Below are 26,841 nucleotides of genomic sequence, written 5' to 3' on the forward strand. Positions count from 1 at the left end.
AGTTAAGGGTTGACAAGCTCAGTAACCTGATGAACACCTGACCAGAGGACCAATCAGGGGACAAGATAATTTCAAATCTCTGTGTTCCTTGTTGGGTCTTTGTTCTCTCTTGGATTTAAGGGAGGCCAGACATATTCAAGTTCTCCAAAGTTTCCTGAAGTATTTTCTTCTATTCAGTATAGTGAGTATTAGAAAGGCAAATTAGTCTTATAATTTAATTTCTGCATTTGCAGTTGTGTGTTTGGTGGAGAAATTTATTTCTGTTGCTGTTACTTTCATTATTCTGAGGAGGAGGGGAAGTCTCTCCAGTTTTTATAAGTTAGACCCTGTAATTTTTTCCATCCTGGTATTACAGAGATAATGTACTTTTTCAATAAAATCTTTTCTTTTTAGAACTTGATTGATTTCTTCAATGTTTGGATTTTCAGGGGAAAGGGAGGGGGGAAAAAGTGAATCCCTCTTTGTTTTGATTCAAGGAATTTGAATCCAGGTAGCTCTCCTAAGCACTAGGAGAGGGGAGGGGGGAAATGGGTTGTTTCCCTGTGTGTTTAGATTCACGTTTGAATCTGTGTTCCCCAGGGAGAGTTTTGGGGGAACAGGGAGTGTGTCAGACACTTAAAACTTGACTGGTGGCAGCAAGAACCAGATCTAACTAGGATTTTAGTTTAGAGGAGTCCATGCAGGTCCCCATCTTGTGAATGCTAAAGTTCAAAGTGGGGAATAAACCTATGACAAGCACCTAGGAAAAGCAGATGGAGGTAGCAGAGCATGAAGACTCAGCATCCTCCCCTCACCCCATTTCCAGGGGGTGGGGGAAGAAATACCTCAGAAAAGGAAACAATGATGACTTGGGTAAGAGAACTAGGTAACAATGTTCTCTCAGCAACAAGCCCCTCCCCCATCATTGTGGGCATTGTCACATACCCCATGGCAGTGCCCAGCAGTGCCATGCCCCAGAGGAAGGTAAATAGTGGGTGTTTTATGGTATAGCCGTTGCTGAAGAGGAAGAAGCTCCCCCAGCCCAGAGATCAGCTTGTAGCTCTATATGGAAGATGGAGTGCTCTTTTGGAAATTGGACCCTCAGTGGTCAGCTTGTCTTCTGATCCTGAAGGAGAAGGTACTGATATGAATAGCCATAGTTAAATTGGGGACAGAAGAGGCTCACAGCAGCCAGGTGGTGCTGAAGTCACCCCCACCCCAGCTGCCCCCACACTGAGGAATGAGACATTTCCATTGACTAACTGGTTTATTTAGTTTCATACAGAGCCAGACTCCCCACAGGCCGCAGCCACCACAGCACCAGGCTTCTTAGAGGCTATATTGGAGTCCCCAGAGGTTGTGGGTGCCATGGCAACAGCACCAGACTCCCCCAAGGCAACATCAACAGCACCCATCCGGTATCCTCTGTGGTAGCGCTTGGTGGAGCAGTAGCAACCCAGGATTCCCAGGAAGACAAAGAGTGAGCACAGCACTGCGATGGCCAGGGTGGTAACAGAGAAGGGGAGCTGCAGCCCTGTGGGAAAGAAATACAGAGCAGTGCTCAGGAGAGAGGCTGTGAGGACATGTGGTCAAAGCAGCCTGGTTCCAACAGGCCTCCCAGCTGTTCTCCACCAGGGAATGGTGGCTGCTGCCTAAAGCCATCAACCCTTGTGTGTGGGGAAGGGAAGGGGGAAAAAAAAGATGCCCAGGAAGGCTCATTTTTCCACCCCCTCCTGGACACTGTTTGTGGGACATGGTGGCTTGGCTCCATTTCTATTTGGGGGAGAAAAACTGACTCCTGCTCTCCCTATACCCCAGATTTCCAGGATATGGGTCCTGCAGCCAATGGCAGCAACCCCATTAGTCACCTAATCAGTTCTGCCAATTGACGAGACAATAAGGAGTTGACCAGACTGCTCATGGCTACACTGAGCAACAGACACCCACTGACAGATGGGTCATGGGAGTCTCACTCCAGTCAGCTCCACCATCCCATGACAGAGGGCAGATCAGAGCACTCACTCACCCGAAGAATCCTTTGTGTCCCCTCTCACAATGGGGTTCACAGCCCGATTGGGAGAGAACAGGACAGGGTGGATGGCTTTAGGGGTGCTGGAGATGGGCACAGTGGAAGAGAGCTCAACAGCCCCTGCTGTGGCAGAAGTGGGCTCTGTAGAAGCTAATGTGAGGGGGCTGAAGCCCAGTGTAATGAAGGAATTGGTGGCCAGCTTGATGGGGCCGAGCTGGAGGTCTGCTTCTCCCAGGAGTCCTGCAGAGAGAGAGAGAGCGTGCGCGCAGCCAGTCTGGGAGCAGATGCAGGATGCCTCTCCCCCCTCCTCCCACCATGCCAATGCCCACCAGCAATCAGCACAGGGTCTGGTGGGGTGGAAGCCACATGTGCAGCAAGCCAGATGATCTATCCAGCCCCCATATCAGAAGCAGCTGGGCTCAGCTGACAGCCAGATGGGAGCTTAGTCTCATGGGCAAGAAAGGAAGCAGCTCTCCACTCCCCTAAATGTTAGAAAGGGCCACATGCCCCTAGAGCAGCCACTGCTCTGTTGCCAAGGCAGAGCAGTCTGAGCGGCAGGGCACAGAGACTGGAGGATCCCAGGGAGACATTAGCCCAGCCAGCCTCTCCAGCCCACCAAGGAATGGCAGAAGCCAGGCAAGCTCCTCTAGCTGGACTGTGGGGGCGTTTCAAGGCAGGGGCAAGGTTACCTTCCCTGTCCTGAGGCAGATGCCGGCGCCGCCTCCTGCTCCCACAGCCAGCAGGGGAAGCACAGCAGGAGCAGTTGCCTCCTTCATGGGAGTGCCAGGCTGCAGTGGCTGGGTCATAGGAGCAGGCCTTGTTGTGCTGGTTGGCAGGGCCAGCAGCCACTGCCTTCAGGTGGCACAGGAGGTAGATCTGAAAACATGAGAGATGTCACAGCTAGGTATGGTTCTGTATGGGATGCAGGGAGAGCCCAGAACTCAACTCTGTGGGGTCAGGCGGAGGGACCCCTCTCACCATTGTGAAAGTAGAATGAATTATATTGTAAAAATAAGAATGGATTAAAGAAATGTTGATGTACCTTTAAGCAGAAATAAATTTTGAAATACAGGTGCCAGGAAAAGAAACATGAGGCATAAACAATGGTGCTAATGGCAAAACATTAACAGAAGATTGGTAATAGTAAGGAAATAAGATATGCATGCCTAGCCCAGGTAAACTTAGATTCTGCTTCCTTTGTTATCTTATGTTCTCGCCCTTTTATCTGTATAAGGGTTTGTGTCTTACATATTAATGTAAGCACCATGCAAGTTCTAAGAATCTAAACCAGCACATCTGGTTTGTAAAACTCCTGTTTTGTAGGTGTGAGATAAATTGGTTGTGTTTTTATTTAATGCCACCAAAAATTCATTTGACTCTTTAATTCAAAGTTGCAAAACTGATAAACCCTTTTGCAAAAAACAAGTAATTAGTGGTGTTTGGCTTTGGGATTTAGCCTTTAACCCTTAAGGGGTAACTTGATTCTTTATAAAATTTAAAATGTTTTTAAATAAAAACAAGTCATGGCTGCAATAGGGCAGTCAAAATCAGGAGACTAGGGAGAGATTCTGCAGTCTTTGTTGGTTGGTTTTTTTGTAAAAATGCAGATAAAAGCTGTAGTGAAAGAATAAAAAATTAACAGTGCCCCTCTGAAGCAACAGCAGAGGTGAGGTGCACAAAACAAAAAGCAATGTTAAAAACACTGATCCTTAAAATGGCTTTGTGTAATCAGACTCACTTTGATAAGGGTACATAAAAACTAAGAACAAGAAAGTTACACCTTAAAAAAATTAGCCATATCAATTTTTACATAAAGTTATAGTATAGAAGGAATGTGCATTTTCCCTAGGACATGTGCAGTGTACATTGTAGAAAGGGGTAAAAAATGCAAATGAAACATTGCTAAATTTTTTAATTCATTAAGGCTCCAAGAAGAGCCACAATAGGCTGTTTTCTTTTTCAGATCTGTTTGTTAAGACCATCTGAGCTCTGCTGATGGCTTTGAATCCAAAAAGCCAAGCCTGTGTTGATGCAAGTTACCTAACTGATAAAGAAAGGTGAGAACTGCCAGCACAAAAGAAGCTGCAAATAAGAAACATACCTGATGCTTCTCAGCTATTACCTGTGCAGAAACTTAAAGCTTAACACAGCAGGAAAAACGTTACAAACTTGGTCTGCTATATAAGAGGAAAAACTAAGGTACACCACCTCATGGATTTAATGACTAAACAGTGGGATAATTTCCCCATAACCCTTAAAAAGTAGAAGCCATTAAAACCTGGCCTGCCTATAGAACAAAAACACAGGAAAATATGGGGGTAATTCCTTTGTTTTGCCTGCAATCAGCAAGGGTATTTGTAAAAGAACAGAATCTTTAAGCAATAATCAATGCCACCCCAAAAGGGGTAGAAAAATGTTATTTTTGTCTTTCAGAAAAAGCTAATACCAGCTACAGAACAACCTATTACAAAAACAAATGAAGGTAAAAACAAAAAGTCATACTGTGATAGCTATGGAATGTACTGAAATGCAGATATTTAGAACACAAGATGTTTTGGGTAATATCAGAGAATATTAAGGTTGATACATCTGTTAAAGCAAAGAAAAAGATAAATTGTTTAATACTTATCAATATAAATGGATGCAGTATGTCGCCAGTACAGTGAGACAAAATTTGTTAAGTGAAGAAATTGTTAAAATTGCACAACAGGCTCTGGAAGCAAAGATATGGAAAGTTAGCCCACTCCCCAGATTGCACCTGGGATCCTTCTGGCTACCCCAGACCTCAAGCCAGTGGGCTGGTGAGGAAGGGAAACTATTGGACACTAGAGGTTGTACCAAGTGGACTCCTCAAAAGTGAGTATGCTTATCCATGCCTGTTGCTCCAAAGCCCTGTAGTAAAGACATCTCACTAGAATCCTGTATGTGGGATAAGATGAATTATGAGACCAATGTGTATGTATTATTCTTGGGGAAAAGTGTTTTAAAAGGATAAAAGTGTTAGCAACCCACCAGAAGACAAATGTAAATGTAATGTAAGTACTGTTTACTAGTAACAACATTTACTATTTGCCACAACAACAAGTCTCAGCTTACTGTAAGCACTGATTTAGCTGAGTTCTCTTATCAGTCTTGGCATTAAATGGCAAAAAAAGTTACCAATCTGTTAAAGGTAAAAAGGAACATAGTTCCTAGGAAAAATAAAGTGGGAAATGGAACCATTCATATTATACACACAAATGGGGACATGTTAAGAATTGTCACTGCAGAAAGACATAACAGCTTACCATTGGTATAACATTTTCTGAATAGTCTCAACTGGCATACTAATACTACCCCTAATTGTTTTTGGTTTTAAATTGTATGTCTTTAATTGAAGTGTTTGAAATATGCTGTTGGATAAAACAAATGTATGCAAAGCTAAAGCCACAGGCCCAAATCACCTCCCATTATTTTCTATTACACAGACTAAATAAGAAGTGACACTGGCGATTAATAATCTTAGTGTCAAAAGGGGGATATGTAGGAACTGGATTTTATAGTGTACTATGAGAATTAATGTATGATTTGATTTCATCCTGTCAGCCACCCTTTTTGGAATAGCAGAAAGGAATGAGACCAGAACAATCCTTATAAATGATTATGGCCAACCTTTTGTTTTAGGATGTATTATAATGTCTACTATGGTTTCCTATATGTATAGGAAATTAGGCACTCCAGTTAAATATACATTTTTGTTTTAAGATTTAGTTAGTAAGAGACAGGATTCTCTATTGTGGCTATGTTAAGTAAATTAAAGAAACATTGAAGGCCTGGGTCTCAATGTAAATTGTCTTGGTTATTAATTGTGAACCTTAGCAAGGTTTAATTTGCAATGCCTTTTTGCTTGATATAAAATACTGCTGTTTGTATTCTCAACCTGTTTGTGTTAATGAGAAATGTATACATCAGGGAAAGATAAGATGTGAAGGCCATTGTTATAGCCAGAGTCAAGGAAAGAAGCAAAGAGACTTAAAAAAATAAAGAATCAGGTACTGCTTTTTTTTTTCTTTTTTTTTTTGAAAAAAATGGTATTTATTAGGTTGTATGGCCTTTTTTTGGTTAAAAATATTTTCAAATGCAATAATGAGTCATTTCTACTTTTCTGATCGGTCACAGATACACAAGGCATAGTTAAAATATTTAAAAAGACTACACTTTAAATCCATGTCATATTGCTAAAACATCCATATCAACTCCTGATCTTAGAAGCTTGTGTTAGAATAAATAACTCTCTCCCCAGTCATGAGCTATTTTGCCCATCTTGTGGGTGAAAGGTCTCGCAAATTTCAGCAATGTAGGAGGTATATCCTGGTTACTTCACTAATTCACAAACTTGTCAGACAGCTGTTAAACAGCTGTTAAACTGTCTGGCATTGCAGCAGAGTGGATATATGCTTTGCAGTGTAAGAATGCACCACACCCAGCAAACCAATCACCACCTCAGGACCATGCAGAGTCAATTTTGACTCCAGAAGACGACGTAGAGGAACAGCCTGCAATACCTTACAATCTACGCTCTTGTAAGGGTTGCCAGAAGCAGACGATGACCTATAGCAAGGCCCAAGAAGCAGCAGTAGTGAGCCTAGCGCCTGCTGGACATAAAACCGTGACTGTGATTCCCTCAGTTGAGGTTGTCAGAACCAGAAGGGCCCTGCCTCCAACATGCGCCTCTGGTGGCACCTGTTCCTCAGCTGCTGGTGTCTTAAGGTCTGGGGAATCCACAATGGCAATTCTTTTATCCAGCAGCAAGTGTGGATAGCTCAGACCCTTAATATTTCTAAATACTGGATCTGCAGCCACATCCCAGCCCACTCTCAAACTGGTGTTCCTGCCCTGGCTATCCCACTCAATTCCTCAGACCTCACTGGAGGACCTTGTCCGTTTAACACAATATGGAACAGCAATGACACCTGGGAAGAGACTATTGGCAGTTCCTTTATCCCACTTGGGGGAGTAATACACCATGAAAAAAGGCTCCTGAGGTTACAAGAAGTAGTTAAAATAATGGCAAATAAAATTGGAGAAAGTTTAGAAGCCCTGGCCAAAGAAACAGGGGCGATCTGACAGATGGCCTTCCAAAACCATCAGGCATTGACCATAGTGCTGGCAGCCAAAGGAGGGTACTGTGTTCTCATTGGAAAACACTAATGAGGTAATAGATCGCGCTAGCCACTTAGAACAAATCGCATATCTTCCCCATAAAGAGCCACTTCCATACAGAACTCTGCTAAGTAACCTGTTCAATTTCTCTGGCATAAGAAACTGGTTGTTTCAGGGAGCCCTGACTATCCTGTTTGGCATCCTAATAATTTTTGTATGTTTTCAGTCAGTCTCCTGTTGTATCCAAAATTGTGTAAGGCATGCCACCGAGGTGACTGCCCCAGAACAGAATGCTAATAGGATGATTTTGAATATCACTGATCAAGAAATAAAGAACGGTTAATATGTGGAACCCAGTAAAATGCTGGTCATGGCAAAAGCTTGACCAAAAGGAGGGATTGTGAAAGTAGAATGAATTATACTGTAAAAATAAGAATGGATTAAAGAAGTGTTGTATGTACCTTTAAGCAGAAATAAGAAATGTGAAATACAGGTGCCAGGAAAAGAAACACGAGGCATAAACAATGGTGCTAATGGCAAAACATTAACAGAAGATCCGTAATAGTTAGTAAGGAAATAAGATAGGCATGCCTAGCCCAGGTAAACTTATCAGATTCTGCTTCCTTTGTTATCTTGTTACGTTCTCACCCTTTTATCTGCATAAATGAGAGTTTGTCTTGCATGGTGCTCACATTATCTGGGTGTTATTACCAAAGCGCTGTGCTAATAAAACAGAGTGGTGTGACAAACTGAGTCCTGAGTCTAACTTTGACACCATACAGCAGCTATTCTGCCCCACATCTCTGTCCATCCATATCTCTAGGACAGAAGACAAGAGAGCTCATCTCATCTCCTTGCAGGGCCCTGTGGGAGAGTCCCTCATGGAGATGGCAGCCATGACACCCACCCCATACAGGGAAGTCTGCCTTTCCAGGTGGCTCAGCCCCCCCCTGTACTGACCTGGCTGTTGGAAGCACCGGTGAAGACAAACGTGTCCAGCTGGAAACGGAGGAACTGGTCGCCTCGTGGGGCAAGGAAGCGAGAGCGGCTATGCTGCCCATCCACAAGGCACCTGTAGGGAGGAGGGGGTTACCCACCCAGCCACCTCAGTGCCATGAGTGGTCATCATCCTGGTTCCCAGACTGTCCACATGGGACCTGAGAAACAGCTTAAGCAGGGTCTCACCCAGATCCCAGGGGTGAGGAGACAAGGAATCGTGGGGATTTGGGGCAATGGTGGAGCAGCCAGCAGCCTGCTGAGTAGCCTGGAGATACAAGTTGTACAGACCATTACTCATAACGAGGGCCCTACCAAACTCATGGACATGAAAAACAAGTCATGGACTGAAATTTGGCCTCCCCCCATGAAATCTGGTCTTTTGTGCTTTTACCCTATACTATACAGTGGTCACAGGGGAGGCCAGTGTTTATCAAATTGGGGGTCCTGCAAGGGGGTCACAAGATTTTAGGGGGCTCATGGTATTGCCACCCTTACTTCTTTGCTGCCTTCAGATCTGGGCAGCCAGAGAGCAGTGGCTGTTGGCCAGGCACCCAGCTCTGAAGGCAGCACCTCACCAGCAGCAGCACAGAAGTAAGGGTAGTAGGCAGGGTTGAGACGCTGCCTACAATAACCTTTTGATCTCCCACCCTCCAAACTCCTTTTGGGTCAGGATCCCTGCAGTTACAACACTGAAATTTCAGATTTAAATAGCTGAAATAATGAAATTTTAGGATTTTTTAAATCCTAAAACTGAAATTGACCAAAATGGACCCTGAATTTGGTAGGGCCCTACTAATAACCTAGAAGGCCCACCATCCACTTCCCTCCATGGGCCAGTGCTGCCTAGTCCTGCTAGATAAAATGATGCTTTGGTACCAGACACTAAAGCCCATTCAGAGTCTTCTGCCCCAGACACTCACCCGTGGTCTGTGATGACCTCATATTTTATGGAAGATGCTGCACTTGGCTGTGCCACACACTCATCCACATAGATCCTCAGAGGTGCATGGCTGCCAGTTCTCACAGATGCCTGGATGTTTATCAGGTCACCAAGGTAGTAAGTGGGGTCAGACAGAGGGGATGACCAGGTACCTGAGGACAAAGAAGATTGGGGGATGACACTCACCTGAACCCTCCTTGTTCCTACCTAGCTGGCACTGCCCCCACCCCACCCCCTGAACACACTAGCAAGGAGTCTGCCAGGGAGAGAGGCATGTAAGGCAGGAGAGATCAGCAAGAAAACAGGAGGATTGAGGGTGGCATCAACAGATCTGTGGGAGGGGGAACCCAAGGCTAGAATAGGGGCGGTAAGGTGGGACTGAGGGGTACTAACAGCTGGAATATGAGAGGGCTATGGGTCAAGGTAAGGGGAGCTCAGGGATGAGAGAAAGGGGTGTTGGCAGGGCTGGGAGAGAACAGGACTGAGGTACATTAACCAAACTTGGGGTGCCCCCACTTCCCCCTTTTTGTGAACAGTTTAGGTAGTATCTGCATGGGCAATAAAGTCCCTTCTTAACCCATCCCCTGGAGACAAGCCTGGCTAGGGGGATCCGAGGCCAGCCTGCCATTTAGCCATAGACTGGGTGGGATCCCTGGAGACTCCCAAGTGCGCCCCCCCCCAAAAAAAATACACCAGCACTCACTGTCATATACATCTAGGGCAAAGTCCAGGCGCCGTCTGTGCATTAGGGTGGAGCTGAAGGGGACCCAGGTGGGCTGGAGGCCCAAGGAAGAGACATTACCAGTCCTGGAACAGAGACGACAATCACTACCTCTTCCACACACCCAGGATCTCCTGTTGTGTGGTGGCACATGGCTCTCCCCTTTGGAGGTATCCTGGCAGCCATTGTGTAGTGTGCGCGCACACACACCCCACCCCCAGCAGGACTCTGCAGTTACACATCATAGCATCTAGAGCAGTGGTTCTCAAACTTGTACTGGGGACCCCTTTCACATAGCAAGCCTCTGAGTGCAACTTCCCCCTTATAATTAAAAACATATTTAAACACCATTATAAAATGCTGGAGGCAAAGGGAGGTTTGGGGTGGAGGCTGACAGCTTGTGACCCCCTGAGGGGTCCTGACCCCCAGTTTGAGCACCCTTGATCTACAGCCACCCCTCCATCCCCTGGCTCAAGCCAGGAATATGGTGTAGCCAGAGCAGAGCTTTGGTGAAGAACCCAGCTGAGACATCTGTGAGCCCTAGTGCATTAGTGTTTGAATCTATTTCCTTGTCTCACCATGTGCACTAGCATGGCATGTGCATGGCAGTAGCATGGCAGTAGCAGGTCAGCATTGCACTAGTGCAGGTGACAGGCAGGTCACATGGACATCAGGCCCCACCAAGGCTCTGCTCAGTTGTGTGTTCCTGCAGCTGAGCTATGAGTGTTAAAGACCTGGGCAGCCCTAGTTGACTGACTACCCAGCCTTGGTGTGACAGACCCAGCAACCACATCCCACCCTCAGCAGGACAATCCAGGACTCCTGACTTCCTGGCCATTAGCAAAGCTCAGTGGGGCAGCCCTGCAATGCCAAGGCCACCCTTGGCAGGAGGGTGAACAAGTCCAGGTAATGGGGAAAGACTTTGCTCCTTGAAGCAACTTGGGACAGTTCTCAGCACCCACCACTGCATGGAGGATGCTCACTCACCTGGGGTAGAAGCAGTCTATGGGGAGGGAGATGGCACTGGCTCGGATCACGCCCCTCACAGCAGAAGGTCTGTAGTGGAGGAAATTTCTGTAGTGGATGGTGTCAGGGAGGAGCTATGCAGAGCAAAACACAGCCAAGGATCAGTATCCCACAAGGCTACTCAGCTGCACCCTGCTCCATCCACCCAGCAGCAGGGCCTCCTGTCCAGCTAGAGCCCAGGAGGATAGCTACGTTGACCAGCCAGAAGGAGAAGGTGCATACACCATTGGAGAGACACCTCAGAGCACCAGCCAGTAGGGCACCACATTTGGCCCTCAACCCTCCAGCCACTGCCATTCAAGGGGGGCAGGTAGTGAAGAGACTCCAGCTAGAGGGAGAGGAGAATAGGTTCATCATTGCTATAGGATCATCAGCCCCCTCCTGGGCCAACATCAGGGCTTGGACCTAGTGCTGGGACTCCTAGGAGCAGGAGCGGCTACCACAAGATCCAGAGGAATCCATCTTCTAGCCAGGGGCTGTAGCAGAGTCAAGCCTCCACAAGTCAGCCACTAGAGGGGACATGCAGTGCCCTGAAAGAGGGGGTTACAGTGGTACCTTCCACCTGAGCACCTCATCACATGTGAACATGAATTAAGCCTCAGGACCACCATGGAATATGGGAAGTCTGTCATTTTTCAGATGGGGGCAATGGAGAGTCCCTTCCCGTAGGGGCATGCTGAGTACATGGGGAACCCTGGGCACTGCTTCCAGCTCCAATAATTCCAAGGCCTGTAACTTCCTATTTTAGATCAGTCTGTGTATCCCCACCTCCTGCAAATGCAGGAACCTGTGGGCACCAGAGGAAGGCAGGAGTTACCCAAGCAATTTCACAAGCCAGCATTCATAGATCTGCTTCAGCACTTGCATTGTGCCTGCTCATGGGCAGTGTTAAGCCCTCCACAGCTCCTGCAATGCACTTTAGACACTGTACCATTGCACCCAGTTTACCTGCAGCCATGAAGTGAAATGCTATGCGTTAGTATCCAATGGCTAAAAGGCCCTCTCCCCTGGGCTCCCCTTCACCCAAGGGCTTCCTTGGATATAGATCCCCTATTAGTTCTCTCCTGCATGGGACAGGGTGTATCCAGATTCAAGAAGAGCCTCATTGCAGTGAGTCTGCTCTGTGTCCAGCAGTGGAGTGAGTGAATGTGAGGCTTGATTTCCATCACTCAAGAAAGGTGGGTGTCCCTCAGGAGAAAAGGGAGGTTGTGGGGGTAGGGGCTGAGGACTGAAACCAGGGTGCACTCAGCAGGAAGAGAAAGATTGACACCCACCCACATACGCAGCCCCACACTGGTCTCTGCTCTCACCTCCATGGTGGCCCCACATGCTGATAGCAGATATTCTAGCTGGAATCTATCTGGCCCAACAGCTGTCACAGCACAGCCAGCCCCCAGCGTCAGCTCCCTGGCGGAGACAGTCACACCATTGCCAAAGAGATCCGCCAGCACCGTGATCTGAAGCTGCGAGCTGCCACACACCACCAACACTGCAGACGGAGCGCACAGGGTTAACAGACTCATAGCCACAGCATCCTCCAGACACAACAGCCCCAGAAACCCTGTCCTGGGATTTACACCACTCCCAGAACACAGGAGTTCAGGAAGGGCTGGGTAGATACCCTACAGCCCAGACGGTCAGTGATGCTGGATATTTACATACATCACTACAAGGATCAGGGCCAAAATTCCAGTTGCTCCCAGTAGCTGCAACCCCAACATGCTCCTTCCACTCCATTCCAAACACCTGCCCTGTGCCTCCCAGGGGCCAGCTACCAGATCTGTGCTAGCAGGAGAGGGGATCTCCCCACCACCCCAACAGCTCATCCCTGGTTACTGCTGCCCAGGGGCATGCACTGATGCCACCCCTGGGAAGAGCAGCTAGTGACAATGTGACCAGATGGACAAGCCCAGTGTCAGCAGAAGAAGGGGTGAGCATCCAGTGATGTGATTAGAGGATCCACCAACCTCCATCACTGACAGTGATATGTCCTTTGCACCTCATTACACTGAGCAAGACAGTCCTTAGACCTATGGCAGCTACTGCATCCTGGAGCTAGATGTCTTTGAGTTGCAATAGCACACTGGTGACATGCAAGGTATATGGAGACTCGGACCTTGTCTTTGTCTACACAATACTAGTCTGTTAGAGCTATATGACAAAGCCCCCTAGTGCAGGCTGAGCTTATGCCAACAGAAGATGTTTTTCCTGTCAGCAGAGTAATACCACTTCCTGGAACAACATTTGCTAAGCCAAGAGAAGCTCCCTTCTGTTGTCATAGCTGTGATTACATGGGGATTTTTGGCAGCTTACCATGTTCTCTCCCCACCACCCACCCTTGACTGACAAAAGTCTGAGTGGAGACCTGCCCTAGTCTGCCCAGACTAGGTCTCCAACAGCCCCCAGCCTCCCACATCTTTCCTACTCAGACGTGGGCCACCAGGAATCCTCTCCGTTTCAGGGGAGTGGAAAATGGAGCCAGAGTAGTGCCAGGCTCTACCAACCCCAGAGCTGAAATACCAGACAGCTGCCTTCAGCCATCTCCCCTGATTGTGGAGGCAGAACAAGGAAACTGTCAGCCAGCAGGTTACACTGGCTACGACAGATCTCACTGATAAAACCAGGTTAGAGGCAGGAGAATGTGAGAGCATTAACCATTAAAGGACCCAAAAGGCATTGAGGAGCACCAATGTAGCTTGCCACCAAGCATCCCAAGGGGGAGGGGGGGGCAGGAGATAGAGTCAGATGTTGGGAAGCAACTGCTGAATCTGTGGGTGCCTCAAGCCAGACACCCCAAAAATGAGGTACCCAGAAATCCAGCAGCCACTCTGGCAATCTTTGGTTTCAGCAAGGTCACCTCTGCAGAGCAAGGACTACAACCCAGGGCCCCCAACTCAGTGCTCCAACCCACTCTAGCCACTAGGCAATACCACCCCAGAAGTCTCATAAGTGGGCACACAGGAGTGTCCTGCTGGTATCTCCTTGTGTTACAGATCTCATGCCATCAGAGGCACCTAGATAACAGTGAAGGTTCTTCTTGTGGTAGCTGTCTCATTGCTGCCACTAAGCCCCAGGAAGCCAGCCACCAAAATGCAGTGTTGTATCCTTTGAGAGGGCAGGTCTATGAACCCACGAACCGCTCAGACCCATCCCACCTGGGACAAAGTCAAGGGTTGCAGGGGTGGGGGGGCAGGCAGAAGAGAGAAAAGAGAAGCACAGTGGATTCCTCACTGCAGGCCTCAGCTACATCTCATCACCTTACTGCAGCTCCAACATCAATAACTGCTTCCCCAACTCCCATCATCAGCAGGCTGGAGACCCTTCTGTTGAATAGTGGCAGCATCTACCACTGTTTTACAAGACAAGAGATTAGAGAAACAAGGTGGGTGAGATAATATCTTTTATTGGGCCATATTGGTCCACTAAGAGGTATTACCTCCCCCACTTTGTCACTGAAATATCCTGGGACCAACATGGCTACACTGCATAAAGTAAGAGATTAGCTATTTAGGCCCTAGGGAAGTTGCATACTTAGGGAGATTTAAAGCCACAGACTGGCAGAGGGAGCAGCTTCCACACCTGGCATCTGCAGGGAGACTGGAGTTTCCCCATGATGGCCAGGAGGAAGTGAAGCTTTGTAGGCACCCTGCCAGCAGATAAGTCACTGAGCAGGTGCCCAGAATACATTGCATACAGGAGAGCCCTAGGTTTTACCTGCCCAGAACATAAAGTTCCAGTGAAACAAATGAACAACAGGATCTGGATCCGGCTCTGCCCACCCAGCAGCTCTTCCAGGAGGCTAGAACCCAGAGCAGGAAGGCCCCAAACAGTTGGAGGATAAACCACAGCAAAAGGCTCAGTTTACACCCAGCACCCCTCATTCCCCCCACTTTACCTGAAGCATTTTGAGCCCAAGCACCAGTGACTAAAAGGAGCAAAGCCCAACAACCCACAGGAGCTCCCATCTTCCACTCCCCCTTCAGGAAACAGCCACATGAGGAAAAGCTGCCCCCATTGGCTGGTTTTATACCAGGGGCAGCAGCACTCAGGTGTCTGCAATTTCTCCATTACCAGCATGGGCCACAGCGCCGGTCCCATCGTCTGCAGCTTTGACAAGGGGCAAGTGAGAGTGGCCAGCCAAAGCCAAGCAGGCTCCATCTAGTAGATGTGTGCAACCCTGAGCCCTTGTGGTTGTAGGGTCAGCTCCCAGGGGTGGTAACTTTGCCCCTTTCCTAGTGAAGGTAAATTAAAAGCCACCTACCCACTTCTGTAAGAGACTTTATGTCTGTTTACAACCCATTTGTTATAAGAGCCGGTTTGTTTGTAAAGTTTCTGCCCATTGTTTCCCTGTATCCCTTCAACACTGGGGGATGAAACCCTCATACACAGGCAAGACCACAACACCCCACCTCCCAGGCAAGGATCTCCTAGTGCTACACACAGATGGATAAACTAACTCTCCCCTCACCTCAGTTGGTGAGTGAGGAAGAGATGATCACCCCCATTATACTGATGGGAAACCGAGGCACAGAACATTCAAGGGCTAATTTTTCAAGCACCCACTAGATTTGGGTGCCTAATTTGAGACTCCTGGGGCTGCTATTCAGAGGTTCTGGGCAGCCCTGGTTTCAGCTGAAATCATTGGGGTCCTGGACCCCAGAATCAACCACCTCAGTGACATCCTGAGCTCCCAGCCAGCTCTACCACTGCCTGTCAATCCTGACCCCACTATCCCATCCCTGGGACCCCTGCCACACACAGTTCTGGTGCTGATGAACCTCAATCCCAACCCACAGTGCCCTGTTACCCCAGCCCTGGCCTCCCCTCACAGCTCTGCCAAGGCCCCTTAATCCCAACCTGTAACCCTCTGCTATCCTATCCCAGGGCTCCCTACACCAGCTCTCCTGATACCCCTCAATCCCAGCTTATGGCCAGGGTCATCTACACACAATGACCTGCGAAACCAGAAAGGGATAAAACCAAGAAGCCCAAATTCCCTCTCTGTTATCCTGGTGCACAACTTCACTGGAGTGGCCTGTGGTGTCCATGTATCTGGGCGGAGGTGTTAGCCAGCTGTGGCCTCACAGTCGTATGACCCTCCAGTGAGATGTCACCTGGAGCCGGTGGCACCAGGTTCACCAGGGTGGTGGGGGACACGGGTGTGAACTGTGACGGGAAGAATTCCATCTAGGTCTCTGGTGCCAGTTGGCTCCTCACAGCACCCAGAGGCTATGGGGAGAGAGTAGTGGTCTGACAGCCCCGGCCAGCTCTATCTGTGCCAGTCTCTGGAGCACAGACCTGCCCATACTACTGGGCATTGCTCAATGTCTCCCGTCTGCTATGGGGAAGTAGCAGGGTTAGGCAAGCCAGGAGAGGAGGGCAAGGCACCCTGGTGTCCCCGCCTCCTTCCAGCTGATAAATACCAGGTCCTAGTCCAGGTCCCAGCACAGCCAGACAGTGACTGGAGACGGAGAGATGAGGAGGACTTTGGTGATCACGCTAATTGGGCTCCTGCTCCTGTACCTTGCCCCTGGGGGGCTGTGCCAAGGCTGTGGTGAGTCAAATGGACCTGTGCCATATGCTCCTCCCCTCTGTGATGTGAATTCTGGGGTGGCAGGAGGAAGGGAGCCTTTCCCCACTGCCTTCCTCACAAGAGCCTTCTCTTGACTCGTGTAGCTACACCCCGCAGACTGGGCACAGCCTGCTTTTCACTGTGGTGCAAGCTACTCCTGTCATCTCTGCTGCCAACACCGGTGTGCAGTGTAAACATCATCCAAACCTGGAAGCTAGTCCATCCAATTCGCCTGGGAGCTCAGGAGGCGTTTCCCTTCCTGATGTCCCATTGGAGGCTGAACAATAATAGCCTCATTGCCCCTGCCATCCAGGCCATGGCAGCCTCTCGCCTCCCATCTCTCCTGACTCTTGCACCAGCCTGGGAAATTTCACACATGGTATGGGGGGTGGGGAGATAGGGAAGTGGGGGCAGGGATCATGGATGCAGCTGTTTCTGGGCCAGGACACAGGTGACCTGCAGCATGGGACTGTGCCAGCATTGGGCACTGGAGATGCTGGCTGGCTCAGGTGCCAGAGTCACACCCTATCTACCTAGGGGGCTGCAGAGACTGTGCCCTCCCTTCACCATGTGCAAACAGCCTGTGCAGAACATCTCTGTATAGCTAGAATGCCAGGGAGAGACTGGGGGGTGGGCAGGGAGGTTTGGGGGCGGGGGCTGATGAAGGTGGGCTTAGAAATAGGGTGTAATTGGCGTGGGGCTAGGACTGGGGTGTGCTAACTTCCTCCTGGCTGATGCCTGGGGCCCCCCATTCCCCGCTCAGCTGGTTCTGAGAGCTGGGGGTGGGGGGTGGGGAGGTTGTATAGGTCCCCAGCTGTGACTACCCACGTGTCATCCTGGCTCCTCCACCAGCCGTGAACGAGGCTGAGCGCCCCCTAGTGAGGGATCTGCAGAAGAAGATGATCTATTCGGTGAATGCTAGTGCTCCCCCGAACCCCAGCATCCTGCTCGCCCTGAGGCTGGCCCAGGAGCACAACAAGCGCATTGAGCAGGACATGCTGAACAAACTGAGTCAGGACGCAGTGGAGCGAGCTGGTAAGGGCTCTGCCCCCCTCCCCACACATAGACACCCACCAGGCATGTGGGACTCTGACACTGCTCCCCAAATAGAACCAGCCTTCCCAACCCAGCAACTCCCATTGGGAAGTGGGGTCCTCAACAACACCACACATAAAGTCAGACCCCTGAAAGGGTAATGGTGACCCCACAACAAAGCTGTCCCCCAAATATGCACCCCTCTGGGAGATAGAGGTGACCTCATAGCAGCCCCAAAACCACAGCCATCTCCCCATGCCCACAGTGCCCCACAGCACCCCCCAAAACCACAGCCATCTCTCCACACCCACTGTGCCCCACAGCACCCCCCAAAACCACAGCCATCCCCCCATGCCCACTGTGCCCCACAGCACCCCAAAACCACAGCCATCCCCCCATGCCCACTGTGCCCCACAGCACCCCCAAAACCACAGCCATCCCCCCATGCCCACTGTGCCCCACAGCAGCCCCAAAACCACAGCTGTCTCCCCATGCCCACTGTGCCCCACAGCACCCCCAAAACCACAGCCATCTCCCCATGCCCACTGTGTCCCACAGCACCCCCCAGAACCACAGCCATCTCCCCAGGCCCACTGTGTCCCACAGCACCCCCAAAACCACAGCCATCTCTCCACACCCACTGTGCCCCACAGCACCCCCCAAAACCACAGCCATCCCCCCATGCCCACTGTGCCCCACAGCACCCCCAAAACCACAGCCATCCCCCCATGCCCACTGTGCCCACAGCAGCCCAAAACCACAGCCATCTCTGTGCCCCACAGCAGCCCCAAAACCACAGCCATCCCCATGCCCACTGTGCCCCACAGCACCCCAAAACCACAGCCATCTCCCCAGACCCACTGTGCCCCACAGCAGCCCCAAAACCACAGCCATCTCCCCAGGCCCACTGTGCCCCACAGCAGCCCCAAAACCACAGCCATCCCCCCATGCCCACTGTGCCCCACAGCAGCCCCAAAACCACAGCCATCTCCCCAGGCCCACTGTGCCCCACAGCAGCCCCAAAACCACAGCCATCCCCCCATGCCCACTGTGCCCCACAGCAGCCCCAAAACCACAGCCATCTCCCCAGGCCCACTGTGCCCCACAGCACCCCCAAAACCACAGCCATCCCCCCATGCCCACTGTGCCCCACAGCAGCCCCAAAACCACAGCCATCTCCCCAGGCCCACTGTGCCCCACAGCAGCCCCAAAACCACAGCCATCTCCCAACCCCCTTCGCATCCCTTCGCATCTCCATCGGGTACAACAATGCTGGTGCTGAAACTGCTGCTCCCTTCCGAAAAGCATGAAACCAAAGGGAGAAGAGAAAGGCAGGAAAATAAAGGGAGACAGATAGGAACAGACAGACTGATGGGGTGGCGTGGGGTGGGGGGAAAAGAGACACACCCAAGGGGGGAGAGGTGCAGGGAGGCTGGGACGGGGCAGACACAGTGGTTGGGGCAGAGAGATAGAGGCGGGGGCAGGGAGCCAGAGGCAGAGATAGAGGCTGGGGCAGGGAGCATAGGGCAGGTTTGCAGCATGACCAGCCCCACTGACCCTCATCCCTGGCGCGCTGCTTTTCAGTTGCGTCCTTCTCCTCGGGCCAGGTGGCCCTCAATATCCTGGCTCAACAGGCCTCCTGCTCTGACCCCCGGCGGGTCTCTGCAAACAGCTCCACCATCAATCTGGTGCGTCTCCTGGAGCAGAAGTTCAAGGCAGAGCTGCAGAACATAGGTGAGGAGCTCAAGCCTTGGGGCGGGGGGAGGGGAGAGATCCTGCCTGGCTCAATCCCTCTGCCCCTGCACAGTCGAGCTCTCCCATCCCCTCACCCCCTTTCCCGTCTTTCTCCCCCCATCTCTCTTTGTCTCCCTCTCTCAGGCCCTTTCCCCCTATCCCCCCCCCCCCGCCAGTTTTGCGCCCTCTGTCCTGTCCCCAGTCTAGGAGTATGTCTGTGGCTAACAAGAGGTCTCTCCCCCACAGCGATCCATGGCAACCCCTTGACCAACTTCTACCAGCTCAGCTTGGACGTGCTGGCCCTGTGCCAGGTGAACAGCCGCCTCTCACCAGCCAGTGCCAGCGCCCTCCTCAGCCCGGACCACAAGAAGTATTACCTCGGCGGCCAGTTCTCTGTGGGTGGGTAAAGGCATACATCCTCCTATGCCTGGGGGGTCCATGGCTTCCCCTGTGGGGAGGTCCCAGGGTGGCATGAGCTGGGATCCCCGTGACTGTCCCCATGGGGTCAGTGCTGGGATGACCTTCTCCCTCACCCCTCTCTGGCGTGGCAGTCCCATCTGAGCCGCTTTTCCGGTCCCCACAGACACTGCAGCGGTGGCAGTGCTGGCTCAGATATGCCTGCAGACCAGGGGGCAGCCTCTTCCCCCGAAGGTGTATAAGAAGATCAGACAGAATGTGCAGTGGCTAGTGGACAAAATCCTGGCTGAGAAGAGAAGAGATGGAGTGATCGGGAACATCTACAGCACTGGGTTGGCTATGCAGGTGAGGGACCACAGTCCCATTGAGAATCAAAGGAGGTGGGACTGAATTCTAGCTTCAACCACAACCCAAAGGTCCTCCCCACAACTGCCGAGCAGCTGGATAATTCAGCTGTGGAATAGTTAATGTCAGCAATTACTGTGTCATTGGTAGGTTCCAGAGTTAACACCATATTGCCATAAATGGAGGCAGCTCTCAGTGCCAGAGAACAGAGGATCGGGGCTGCAAATTCCCTCACTGATAGAAGGCCTTAAATATCCCTCCCTTCTGTCTACATTCCACTCACCCTTCTGCTCTCTCCCTGGTGGGCCATCCAGACGTGTTCTTGTAGCCCCTTCCCAGCTGCCTTTGCTCACAGTCTTCTCCTCTATCACGGTCATGTTGGGCATGGGCAGCCAGGCCCCAGCAGGTAACCCTGCCTTCCTCTCTGTCCTCCATAGGCCTTATCTGTCTCATCCAGCTATCAGAAACCCGGGGCCTGGAACTGCCTCCAGACTCTGCACAGGGTCCTGGGCGAGATTCCCCAGGGCACATTCAAAAACCCCATGGCTGCTTCCCAGGTCCTCCCTTCCCTGGAGAACAGGACCTACCTGGATGTGAGTAGGCTCAACTGCTCCATGGACCCAGGTAAGAAGAGCAGACCAAAGGCAGCATCCCTAGGGTGGCTAAGTCCAGAGGCCCCATTCTCCCAGGACATGAGAACTGGTAGCACCCAGGCAGACAGAGCCCATTAATTCAACCATGCAGTGGAAGGGTTGCCTCGTGGTTGGGCTCTTACCTGGCATTTAGAAGACCCATGTTCAGCTCCCTGCTCAGCCAATGACTCCTTGGGCAAGTCACTAGGGGTACATCTACACTGCAAAAGAAAGAAAGAAAGAAAAACCCTCTGGCAGCAAGATTCAGAGCTTGGGTCAACTGACATGGGCTCGTGGGGCTCACGCTGGAGGCTAGAAATAGCAGTGTCGCTGTTTGGGCTTGGGCTGGAGCCTGGGTTCTTAAATCTGGCAAGGGGTTAGGTCTCAGCCCTAACGTCTACACTGCTATTTTTAGCCCCAGAGCTCAAGCCCAAATCAGTGGACTCAAGCTCTGAGACTTGCTGCCATGGGGGTTTTTTTGTTGTTTTTTGGATTTTTTTGCTGTGTAGATGTACCCTGTGTGCCTCAGTTTCCCATGTGTACAATGTGGTTAATAGCACTGTCCTGCCTCATCGGGATGTTGTTAAGGATGATGATGGGGCCATCTAAAGTACCTGCGGCGGACAGAAGCACATGTAGCAAGGGATGAGCGGGGGAGGGGAATGGTTTTCCCATCCCATGAGAATTTTTGACATTTCAAAAATTTTTCCCATCCTGAATGAGGCTGAAAAGGCAAAAAAAAATTCTCAGAAATGTTTGCAAACTGAAAATCCAATAAAGAAACAAACAAACAAACAAAAATTAATTTTTTTTATTTGTATCAATCAAAATGTTTCCTTCTGATAGTGTCTAAATATTTCTACTACAAACTTCCCTGCTTTTTTTCTCTGTAAATTTACTAAAATTTCTCAGCAAAAAGTTTTTTCAGGTTGAAAAAACAAAGCTTTCCAGTTCAGAAATCTTTCTGCCAAACATGTTTCGATGTGGGAGTTTCTACCAACCCAATACTGCCTCATGAACAGTTCGGACACTGAATTGGCATATTTCAGTGAAAAAATGGTTCATTAAAAAATTCCTGCTCAGTTCTATGTAGCCTGTGCTAAGCCAGTGTGGTTCTATGTCGCCATCTAGTGACTGGAGAGCCTAGAGATTTATGAGTCTCAATCTAACGATCCTTGTACTTAACTCAATCACTAGAGCAGGGGGTCAGCAACCTTTCAGAAGTGGTGTGCTGAGTCTTCATTTATTCACTCTAATTTAAGGTTTCACGTGCCAGACATACATTTTAATGTTTTTAGAAGGTCTCTTTCTATAAGTCTATAATATATAACTAAACTATTGTTGTATGTAAAGTAAATAAGGTTTTTAAAATGTTTAAGAAGCTTCGTTTAAAACTAAATTAAAATGCAGAGCCCCCGCCCCCCAGACCGGTGACCAGGACCCAGGCAGTGTGAGTGCCACTGAAAATCAGCTCACATGTCACCTTCGGCACCCGTGCCATAGGTTGCCTACCCCTGCACTAGAGCATCATCATCATAGATCCAGGGGCCTTGGGTTCAGTCCCAGCTAATTTCCTGCCCAGAGGGCCATTGCCTAGATACTCTCTATCTTTGCTTCTGCCTCTTTCTCTCCCCTTGACTCCAGTGGAACTATTCCCCCTACTGTTACTCACACCTTCTTGTCAATTGTTGGAAATGAGCCATCCTGATTATCACTACAAAAGTTTTTTCTCTCCCGCTGACAATTGCCCACCTTAACTGATTACACTCGTTATAGTTGGTATGGCAACACCCATTTTTTTCATGTTCTCTATGTGTGTGTGTGTATATATATATATCTTCCTACTGTATTTTCCACTGCATGCATCCAATGAAGTGGGTTTTAGCCCACGAAAGCTTATACTTAAATAAATGTATTGTCTCTAAGGTGCCACAAGTACTCCTCATTCTTTTTGAAGTGGGAGAGTCGCTTTCTCCAAGGTATATGTGGCAATTCTTCACCCTCTCTCCTCTTTTTCCCCACACAGATAACCTCCCTCTGTCCACTGCCAGGCCCACCTCACCCACTAGGCGCCCACCTAGCATCAGAGTCACCTACACTGTTGCCGATGGTGTAAACAACACATTCAATGACTCTATCAGTGTCACCGTGCCCCAGGGCTCCGTCTTCTTCAAGGTGATGGAGGTCGCCCAGGATAAAGAGCCCAGCAAATTCAGGTACTTGCTCAGCCTGGCAATGCGGCACCCATCGCTGATGGCAGTGACAGTGGTGGAGAGCAGGCTAGATGGTAGCATGGGGCTCGTAGGGCAACAGAGATTTAAAAAACAGAGAGGTCCCTAGGATCACAGGGGGGACATGCCCCTGCTACCCCACCCTGCATGGCTTCCACAGCCAGCAGTTTGCTGGGGGCAGGTTAAACCCTCAAGGGCTGGGAAGGGGGATCAAGGCTGGTTCCTCCGCATCACTCAGCTGGACAATGTCTCCTTGGGATGGGGAGATTGGAGCTCAGGCAGGGACCATCTTGGATGCTTCTCAATCCCTTCCTTCTCTTCCCCCTCCCCCAATGGTATGGGGGTTCAGTCTCACTGTGTCCTCAGTTGCATGTCCCTGTAGAGTGGGAGATGGGAATGCTATGAGGCAATGGTAACCAGGCCTCCTGCATGACTCTCTCTGTAGCTTCACGTACACGCAGAGCTCCTGGGGCCCGTACATCACCTCCGTGCAGGGGCTGCAGGCTGATAACAACCACCGCACCTACTGGCAGCTCCTGAGCAATGGCATCCCGCTGAGCCAAGGTGGGACAGTGGGGAGAGCAGGGGTGGGGAGCTGTGTGAGGGGAGAGGGGCTGTGGGGGGAGAGAGGGAGGAAGAGGGGTGTGAGACGCACAAGAGAAAGCGGGGATGAGAACCTGGAGAAGACGGATGGACCCAGGGAGGGGCTGGTGTGCAGGTGGGTGGCTGGGGCTGAGGGGCCACTGACCCCATTTTTGTCTCTTACCCTCCCTTTCCTCTCTTGTTCCAGGTGCTGGGGACTACGTCGTCTCCAACGGCGAGAGGCTGGAGGTCAAATTCTCCGTGTACTGAGCTCCAGGGCACTGGCCAGCCTGGGGACAAGGGGTGCTCCAGAAGGTGCAACTTGTCCTGGCCTTTCCACTGTCCAGAGATTTCAAGGTTCAGCAGCCCCCACCCCTTCCCCCCAGAGACGGGGTAGGATGGGCCCCTGGAGACAACTGTGTCTTGTAGTCATGTCTGTGTGACTGTTTCCCAAGCTCTGCCTGTGTCTGGCCCTCACTCCTGAAATAAACTCTCTGCAAGAGCTGGCCGCACCGCAAGGATGATTCCAGGCAAGGAGAGGGGCTGAGAAACTGTGAATGCGGGTAATGGTGCCTCTGATGGGCACTCTCCATCTGGAAACACAGCATGGCAGCAGGGCTGCATCACATGGCAGCCACTTCCCCCACCATAGATAAGGGCTCACTCGGGAGCAACCATCCCATCCATGGCACTGGCCAATGAGGTGCCGGACTCACCCTAAAGACTCTGTCTCCTACATGATACTGGCTAATGGGGTGCTGGGCTCACCATGGAGTCACCATCCCCTCTGGGGCCCTGGCCAATGGACCACTGGGTCTGGGTAGTTGGTCCCCAGGCCTGGAATCTCCATTGCTGTGGCACTAGCTGTAGGATCGTTAGTGGGAGGTCGTTGGGGCCCTTGGTGTAGCAGGGCAGGCTGGAGGGCACTGCTGATGGAGAATAAGAGGCTAATGGTGTTAACAGCCCAGCTAACCCCTTCTTCTGCCTGGGTCCCCAGCAGCAGCGCTTCCTGGGCTCCTTGCCTCACCCATTCTGGGTCCGAGCCAGTGGCTGATCCACATGGGAGGGTGATGATTCTCCTAAAGCTGCCAGCTGGGGGACGTAGCCCTTCAGCCCTAGCAGTGGTGGCCTCAGCCACCTCACCTGGCCCTTGGAAACTGGGCCTGAAGGGAAAGGGGCTAGAGCTGTGGACTCACCCTACAGGGGGCAGGAGCAGTAAACCCCAGACTGTGATATCCACTGAGCCTCCACAGCAGAACCCAGAGGTGTCAGAGGCCTGGATCATGGACCATGGTTAGAGGAGGCTCCGCTCTGTGGCTGTGTCTTTGGAGATGGCTCTTCCCATAGGCACGTGCCCCCCCCCCCCCAGCACCCCACTTCTGCCATCACAACCCACTCGGAGATTACTGCCTAGGGAGTTAGAAAAAGAAAAAAAACAGGGAGAGGGCTAGGGAGAGTGATGGGAGTCAGAGCCAGTGGAAACTTTCTAGTGGAAAAGTGTTTTCCAATGAAAAATGGCTTTTCATTCCCAACAAAAATGTTTGTGTGGATCAAAAAAATCCATTTTTAATATCATTTTGTAAGGAAAATAAACCCTTCTTTCCTTCCCTTTTTTAGTTCCACCCTCCCCCAGCCTTACAAAACAAAATTGTTTTGAAATATCAAAAAAAACCCAACATTCAAATGGGGGGGGGTGGTTTTTTGTGTGTGCGTGCGCATACTCGCCTTTCTCCCACCAGCTCTAAAGGGAATGAACCGGCTTCTAGTTATTATTGATTTATCCAGGTCCCAATGGTGCTGGGCGCTATACATACACAGGACAAAAAGTCCCTGAAGCCCCCCTGCTCTGATCTCTCCAGGTCACAGTCCCCGACCCCCAAGTGTGCGTTTGCTGCCCTCTCCAATTTAGTGCCAGTTACACATTGAGCCAGAGTGGCAGACTGTCCGAGGATTAGCGGGACTGTCCCATGTCGATGCCCCAACCCCCATGTCCTGGCTGAAGAAGAGTATTTCCCACATCCACTCAGCATGCAGGGGTGGGTGGGAAGGCTGTAATGGGTGCCCCATTTCACAGGGCCCCCAAACCAAGCAGCAGTGCGACCTGGTGTGCAGGGTTTCAGCGTCACTCGGGTTTGGCCCAGCACCCCTCTGTCTACATCTCCACCTTCCCCACTCAGCTGTCCTTTGATACAGGGCCACAAGTAGTAAAAGTAGGACACTGCCTACGCTGTAAGCACAACATGGGGAGGATGGGAGCTGATGGCGGGGCGGGGGGAATCCTCACTGCCTTGGGGAATGTGCTGCAGCAGCAGCCCTTTGGGATCCAGACACTGCAGTGATCAGCACCCAAGAAATGCATGGTTAAGTGGGTCAGGGTGTTCAGGGGCACTAAAGGGATTTAGCTCCTTAGCTCCCTGCAGCTTTTTCCCTTTAAAAGCTCATCCTCATAGCTGCATAAATCATAGAATCATAAGAACTGTTCTCCAGCCAGGCCAGCTTCCAGCCTGGAGCAACTGCTCCGGGAGACATGCAAGTCATCCCCGTTTAGAGAAACAGGGCGTTCAGGCTGAAACCTCATGCTGGCTGCTGAAACAGCAGCCAGGTTAACTATTTCATGGCTGCCGTCAGCCTGCTACAGCCAGCAATTATTTCAGCCGACCTTTCCCCTGGTCACCAGACACATTATTCTCCTCTGCACTCATGCAGCTGAGCTGGGCCTGGGCCTGGGCCTAGCCCTAGCCCTGACAGGGTGCTTGGGTGGAGCAGCTGCTGGTGGTTTCTCCATCACATTGTCTCCCTGTGCTGTGAGCAGGGGGAAGATGCCACAGCAGTGCCAGTGCTGGCACCTGGGCCGCACTAGCTGTTTCTAATGAGTGCTACCCCTTGGGAATAAAGGGTAGGAACATTCTAATGTAGACACAATCAGGAATTCAGTCCTCAGCCAGCTCCCCTTCCCCCTGCCCAGGAGGAGGGGAACACATAGCCACACCTCGGCTTAGCCATATCTTAGCTTTATTGACCACAATTTCAGCCACCTCCTGCATGCCAAAACTCCAGCCTGTCTTCCCGCTCTCCCATGTTCCCTAACGCACCCTTCCCAGCTGCCAACCCTTCCAGCTTCTCCACCTGATGACTCCGGAGAGGCTGGCATGGTTGTCAATGCAAAAAGCCTGGGGGAAGCATAAAATCAGCTGAGCTTTGTCTTGGCAGGAGTTTGCTGAGCAGCAGTGTTGCCGGCACAGAGGCCTGAGGACAGCAACAGGGGTTCGTTGCCCGGTGTGCGCCGCACTAATTAACACACCAGGGTGGAGAAGCAAACCAAGTTTATTTGAGCCCCAAAAAGGTGCAAGGGAGACATAGCAATCTCAAATCCTGCACACAGATACAAGCGGTTTTTCTCTCTTTATACATAACTTCAGCTAAGCATTCCCATTACCCCCACACTCCTCATCCCCCT

The 26,841-nt window shown here is 50.7% G+C and overlaps 2 protein-coding genes across 3 annotated transcripts; one reads left to right on the forward strand and one right to left on the reverse strand.

The window, feature by feature from the left end:
* Positions 1 to 1,227: 1,227 nt before the first annotated feature.
* LOC120393442 (zona pellucida sperm-binding protein 3-like) lies at positions 1,228 to 14,834 on the reverse strand. Of its 2 annotated transcripts, XM_039518001.1 has the most exons (9): positions 14,732 to 14,834; positions 12,147 to 12,325; positions 10,798 to 10,910; positions 9,793 to 9,896; positions 9,070 to 9,241; positions 8,111 to 8,222; positions 2,698 to 2,884; positions 2,006 to 2,248; positions 1,228 to 1,513 (listed from the first exon to the last, which is right to left on the reverse strand). In XM_039518001.1, the coding sequence occupies exons 1-9, from the start codon at positions 14,799 to 14,801 to the stop codon at positions 1,257 to 1,259; spliced, it is 1,437 nt and encodes a 478-aa protein (XP_039373935.1). In that variant the 5' UTR covers positions 14,802 to 14,834; the 3' UTR covers positions 1,228 to 1,256. The 2 variants fall into 2 exon arrangements, with proteins under 2 accessions (XP_039373935.1, XP_039373936.1); XM_039518002.1 differs by lacking the exon at positions 12,147 to 12,325 and having other exon boundaries at positions 14,732 to 14,813.
* A 1,452-nt stretch (positions 14,835 to 16,286) lies between these two features.
* On the forward strand, positions 16,287 to 23,886 carry LOC120393382 (transcobalamin-1-like). Its single transcript, XM_039517875.1, has 9 exons — positions 16,287 to 16,390; positions 17,261 to 17,443; positions 19,028 to 19,177; positions 19,424 to 19,576; positions 19,761 to 19,939; positions 20,377 to 20,563; positions 22,598 to 22,787; positions 23,248 to 23,366; positions 23,593 to 23,886. The coding sequence occupies exons 1-9, from the start codon at positions 16,312 to 16,314 to the stop codon at positions 23,652 to 23,654; spliced, it is 1,302 nt and encodes a 433-aa protein (XP_039373809.1). The 5' UTR covers positions 16,287 to 16,311; the 3' UTR covers positions 23,655 to 23,886.
* Positions 23,887 to 26,841: the final 2,955 nt, after the last annotated feature.

This window comes from Mauremys reevesii, unplaced genomic scaffold, assembly GCF_016161935.1.
Source record: "Mauremys reevesii isolate NIE-2019 unplaced genomic scaffold, ASM1616193v1 Contig2, whole genome shotgun sequence".
NCBI lineage: Eukaryota > Metazoa > Chordata > Testudines > Geoemydidae > Mauremys > Mauremys reevesii.

What these genes read in the sequence shown, in the direction of transcription:
- LOC120393442 (XM_039518001.1), bottom strand. Translation starts at nt 14,801, where the DNA reads ATGGGAGCTCCTGTGGGTTGTTGGGCTTTGCTCCTTTTAGTCACTGGT. An exon ending in TTGGGCTCAAAATGCTTCAG is followed by an intron (nt 12,326 to 14,731) that starts GTAAAGTGGGGG and finishes CTCCGTCTGCAG; the next exon opens with TGTTGGTGGTGTGTGGCAGC. An exon ending in CATGTGGGGCCACCATGGAG is followed by an intron (nt 10,911 to 12,146) that starts GTGAGAGCAGAG and finishes TGCTCTGCATAG; the next exon opens with CTCCTCCCTGACACCATCCA.
- LOC120393382 (XM_039517875.1), top strand. Translation starts at nt 16,312, where the DNA reads ATGAGGAGGACTTTGGTGATCACGCTAATTGGGCTCCTGCTCCTGTAC. An exon ending in AAAGAGCCCAGCAAATTCAG is followed by an intron (nt 22,788 to 23,247) that starts GTACTTGCTCAG and finishes CTCTCTCTGTAG; the next exon opens with CTTCACGTACACGCAGAGCT. An exon ending in TGGCATCCCGCTGAGCCAAG is followed by an intron (nt 23,367 to 23,592) that starts GTGGGACAGTGG and finishes CTCTTGTTCCAG; the next exon opens with GTGCTGGGGACTACGTCGTC.